The sequence below is a fragment of the Salvelinus fontinalis genome, chromosome 17 (assembly GCF_029448725.1).
Source record: "Salvelinus fontinalis isolate EN_2023a chromosome 17, ASM2944872v1, whole genome shotgun sequence".
Taxonomy (NCBI): Eukaryota; Metazoa; Chordata; class Actinopteri; order Salmoniformes; family Salmonidae; genus Salvelinus; species Salvelinus fontinalis.
In genome coordinates this window covers 25,942,862-25,948,238 of record NC_074681.1, presented here as the reverse complement: position 1 = coordinate 25,948,238, position 5,377 = coordinate 25,942,862, and the positions used below count along the sequence as shown (strand labels likewise).

Sequence of the window (5,377 nt, the reverse complement as noted above, 5' to 3'; positions counted from 1 at the left end):
TGGGGGCAAGAGATGTGAATTGTTTAGCTCTCAAGAAAAGGGTGCCATTGAATGCAGTGATTACTGGGGTAGAGGTAAATGTGAAAGCTGACCAACTGAAGGGAAAGATTCCCGGTGTTCGTGATGCTCGTCCTTTGGTGCTACTCAGACAGGGTGGCGTGAGTGGTGAAACAGAAGAGCCGATGTCTGTTCTTTTGAGTTTTGATGTTGAGTGTTTGCCCGACAAAGTGATGTTAGGTTATATAAGTTATCCTGTGCGAGCTTTGTGCCGAATACATTACATTGTTACAGGTGTCAAGCTTATCAGGTGTCAGCCAATCAGTATTCAGGGCCCAGTTTATAATGTTTATAATGTGGTGTAAAGCATATTTATTACGATTTTGTTTCTTTGGGATTCATTTAACTATAACTATGATCTTGATTTGGGGAAAAAAACACTATAGCTATTATGTTAACCACTAGATGGTGTTCTTGGTCAGGTTCTTATATGTATATGTATACATATAAATATATGTTTATTGTCCCTCTGCATTCCTGAGTGAAATAAACAAATGATTGTTTTGCCTCTACTTCTTTTGGGGTTTGTCTCAGGATTAGTACAACCCTAATCTTGGTTAACCTAGAAGTAAAATCCTGCGTAATTTGGTCAGCTGTACATGCAGAATCTGCCCAAGGGATATTAGTACAACTCTCTTCATTCAAATAGCCATTCCTTCTAGCTGGTATTCACTTTAACCTTTCCAGTTTTAAGAGTGTTGCATTTATAGATCGAAACAATATTAATAAACTTTTCTCATTCATAGTACGTTATCAATGGTACAGTATGTTACGTTGTGAAAATTATTTTTTCAGTATCATTGTCATCTCAATGTTCTCAAAATAGTATTTTTTTGCTTTCCTTTTTTACAAAAATAAATTATTGATTCAACATACAGTCTAAAATCAGAGCTCAGTAGTTTTCAAGAATTGCTGATATGTATTGAAATGGTTATATGCACAGGCTCCTGCTGATCCTGATTGGATCATGTGGCAGAACTTTAGCAGATTATCTAGGATTAGTTGTTACAACCCCAATCCGACCCTCTACAATAATCCAGTCCTCAACTCTAACATAGCATACACTACACACTTACTCGATCAGCAATTCAACTAGTGTAATTCTTTAGAGAAAGGACATGCCGTGAGACAACACGGTAGGGAGTCTGTGTGGCGGCCATCAGCTCCAGAATGTCAAACATTTATACAATAAGGTAGGCTGTGCATGCTCTACTACTCTACTCATTCTGTTGTTGGTTTATGTGAATGTTGCTTTACTTGGCTCAAGTTGCTGCATTGATTGTACATCACCAACTAGCTCAGTATGTAGGATAGTGATCCAACATAATTAAGGGGGGTTACACCTCCAAAGTATTATTTGAAATGTATCAAAACCATTTAAAAAACTTTACTTATTCCAGGTCTGATTTAGTGACATATGTCATTTTTACTGTATCTGCTCACAATCACACGTGTTCCTATGTTTCTCTAGAGATATTCTCTGTGGTCAGTGGTCATCTAGTGAAAGACTAGATGGCAAAACAGTTATCATTACTGGAGCCAATGCTGGCATTGGCAAAGAGACAGCAATGGACCTGGCAAAGAGAGGTAAGTACACTTGCACCACCATGTTATTATACAGTACATGTACATTATACAGTATAATGTTGTGGTGAAAGGATGGATAGCATGATGCATGTTGGTTGACATAAACTGTACATACTTGACATATACTCTGACATTTTTCTATAATCATCAGGGGGCAGGATAATCTTGGCCTGCAGAGACTTGGGCAGAGCTGAGGCGGCACAGAGAGAGATCATTGAGAACTCTGGAAACCCCAACATTGTGACCAGAAAGATGGATTTGTCCGACACAAAGTCCATTCGAGAATTTGCAGAGTTAATCAACAGGGGTTAGTAGAGACTTGTCACTCGTCCAATCTCTTTATAATCTCAATGTGAGGACTTTGTCTAATGTAGAAATACAATATGGAATACAATACACAATCAGTCTTAACTTCAGTGATTACTTTTTTTATTTGGAAATACTCTTTCAGAGGAGAAACAAGTGAACATTCTTATCAACAATGCTGGGATCATGATGTGTCCATACTCTAAGACCGCAGATGGCTTTGAGATGCAGTTTGGAGTGAACCATTTGGGTGAGACAGAGCAACCTAACACAAATGAAGATATACAAATAGGCTATAGAGTGAAATTATATATTATCTATAGTTCTTACCCTATGAAAATATTAGTCAGTAATACGTTGTACAAGTAATTTACTGTAGAGTAGCATGTTAGAATATCATGTCTTTCAGGTCACTTCCTGCTCACCTTCCTGCTGATTGATCTGATAAAGAGATCCAGACCAGCCAGAATCATCAACCTGTCCTCCATGGCTCACAAATGGGGTAGGATCCAGCTAGAGGACATCAACAGTGAGAGGAGCTACCACTCCAGAAGAGCATATGGACAGAGCAAATTAGCCAACATCCTGAGTATACGGTCCCTGGCCAAGAGACTAAAAGGTTTGTGTTACAATTTTTTTTCTCCCATATTGGTGTTGACATTATCAGTGGACCTGGGCAAGCAAAACCAACTGCATTGAAAACACTGCAGTTTATGATAGAAGCTTTGCAAGATTGGCTGGCTTTTCATCATAGACGTTTTGCATCATTGGCTAGCTTAAAGATAATACTTTCTTAGAAAGTCTTATCTTGTTCACTAATAAACTTTCTAGCACTGCTGTTCTTTTTCAAACATCCAAGAATTACCGTTTTATGAGATTGTCGATCCAGTCCCCTAAATCTTGTTATTTTGTGCTTATTCGGTAAGATAAAAGGTAATATGTGATGCCTGCACTATTTAGAAGAGGTTTGATTCTCTACTTCCATTTTTCCTTTGTTAGACACTGGAGTGACAGTGTATGCAGTCCACCCAGGTATAGTGAGGACTGAGCTGAAGAGACACATGAATTTAGCACTGCTGATATCCTGGAAGATTGTCAGACCTTTCACCAAAACTATTGTACAAGGTGCCCAGACCTCCATCTACTGTGCTGTGGAGCCTGAGCTGGAGCCAGAGAGCGGTGGATATTACAGGTGAAATCACACAATGAAGTGAATTGGTTTTTAGACCACAGTGACATTTTAGATAAATCCTAGGTTTACATAAGATATTTAGTATATGATACACATATTATTTGTTACTGAATTGCATTTTCATTGTTCACAGTGACTGTAAACCCTCCAGCTGTACCAGGGCTGCCAGGGATGATGAAATGGCTCAGAAACTATGGGAACTCAGCTGCCAAATGGTTGGGATAACATGGGACTGAACATCATCCTTGAATATCATTATAGATAGGCTAGAATATGTCAATTGTTTGAAAAGTGCATGCCTTGAATGCTTACACAGTAGGTTATACTATGGTATCTATAGTTATACTATTGTTATGCTATGCATACTATGAATATGAATGCTGTATACGCAGAGCTTGACTTGGGATGAAATTGGGATGACTATGTACACAGATATTCCCAAATGGCATTAGCCTTCAGTGTTAAGGGTTCATACTCAGTTTGACAGTTGGAATTTCATGACTTTTCTGTTACTTTTAACCAAATTTCCATGACCAATAATTGGTGGCATCTCTATGTAGCCTACATGGAAAAAGTCAGCATAAATGTGGTATTGACACTAGAAGGCTGCTGGTCTCCGATCACATGTAAACCTACTAGCTCCTGTCAAGGCACTTAACCCCCCACAAAGTAGAATAACTGCACTGTTAAGCTACTGTATGAAACACATGTGGTCAACCTTCCATCACCTGTCCTCCATGGCTCACAAATGGGGTAGTATCCAGCTAGAGGACATCAACAGTGAGAGGAGCTACCACTCCAGAAGAGCATTTGGACAGAGCAAATTAGCCAACATTCTCCATCTGGAGAGCAACTGGGTGTGCAGGCTTTGATCCAGCCCTGAAACACACCCGAGTCTGCTTATCAAGGTCCTGTTGAGCAGCTGATGTTTAAGCTACAATCCCACTGGACACAGACGTCAATTCAACATCAATCAACATAATTTAATTGAAATGACGTGGAAACAACGTTGATTCAAGTGTGTGCCCAGTGGGAATGTGGTGTGTTAAAGTGAGGCTCGAACAAAAGCCTGCACAAGACATTAAAACCTCTACAGGATCGGTGTCCCCCTGCAGGACAGTTGAGCTAACATGCGCTAATGTGATTAGCATGACGTTGTAAGTAACAAGAACATTTCCCAGGACATAGACATATCTGATATGGGCAGAAAGCTTAAATTTGTGTTAATATAACTGCACTGTCCAATTTACAGTAGCTATTACAGTGAAAGAATAGCATGCTATTGTTTGAGGAGAGTGCACAATTATGTCCATGAAAATGTATCAATAAACTAATTAGGCCCATTTGGGCAAACATGATACGACATTTTGAACCGTAATGCAATGGTTAATTGGATCAGTCTAAAATTTTGCACATACAATGCTGCCATTTAGTGGCCAAAATCTAAATTATGCCTAAACTGTAATAATACAGTGTGGCCTTTCTCTTACATTTCAAAGATGATGGAACAAAAAAACAAATGTTTTTTTCTTTGTATTATCTTTTGTGTTACATTCTCCTATATTAAATACAGTAGCTGTCACATTTCCACAAACTTCAAAGTGTTTCCTTTCAAATGGTATCAAGAATATGCATATCCTTGCTTCAGGTCCTGAGCTACAGGCAGTTAGATTTGGATATGTCATTTTAGGCGAAATTTGAAAAAAGGGTCCGATCCTTTTTTAAGCCTTGAGACAATTGAGACATGAGCTGTGTTCGAATACCCATACTAACATACTGTATACTACATACTTAATGAGTATATACTACATACTATATAGTATTGGTTCATTTTAGTATACTGTAAACGAACAGTATCCTTTCAGTTGCGCGTACTAGAGCTACGCCTGTCTACCTGAAGTTGATGCTGTTGCTTTGCAACCTCGTTAGAAGAACAAATTAATAGCTAGATACTTTACGACTTCGGGTGTGTTCGTAAATTTAATCTGGATTGCCAGAGTGCGCTCTTAGTGCGCTCTGGGCGTTCATAAATTCAGAGCTTGTCAGATTGTCAGTTCATAAATTCAGAGCGTTTCGCTCTTGGATCGTTCTGAGTGCACACTGGACACTGGCCGACAGTAGGGTTGATCCAAGCGTTCAGACCTCACAACAGCAGTCAAGCACCTAAATTAACTGGCTAACGTTGGCTAGCTTGCTAGCTACTTCCAGACACAAATGAGAGAAATCCTCACTCTG

At 39.1% G+C, this 5,377-nt stretch overlaps 1 protein-coding gene across 1 annotated transcript; it reads left to right on the top strand.

The window, feature by feature from the left end:
• Nucleotides 1-1,227: 1,227 nt before the first annotated feature.
• On the top strand, nt 1,228-3,419 carry LOC129814591 (retinol dehydrogenase 12-like). The gene is made up of 7 exons (XM_055867765.1): nt 1,228-1,250; nt 1,529-1,644; nt 1,796-1,951; nt 2,096-2,200; nt 2,360-2,569; nt 2,950-3,142; nt 3,276-3,419. The coding sequence occupies exons 1-7, from the start codon at nt 1,228-1,230 to the stop codon at nt 3,376-3,378; spliced, it is 906 nt and encodes a 301-aa protein (XP_055723740.1). The 3' UTR covers nt 3,379-3,419.
• The last annotated feature ends 1,958 nt before the right edge of the window (nt 3,420-5,377 follow it).

Bases quoted from the DNA above. Each gene is read 5' to 3' on its own strand.
- LOC129814591 (XM_055867765.1), top strand. From the start codon at position 1,228: ATGTCAAACATTTATACAATAAG. The intron at 1,251-1,528 runs GTAGGCTGTGCA...ATGTTTCTCTAG, and splicing joins TCAAACATTTATACAATAAG to AGATATTCTCTGTGGTCAGT. The intron at 3,143-3,275 runs GTGAAATCACAC...CATTGTTCACAG, and splicing joins GAGAGCGGTGGATATTACAG to TGACTGTAAACCCTCCAGCT.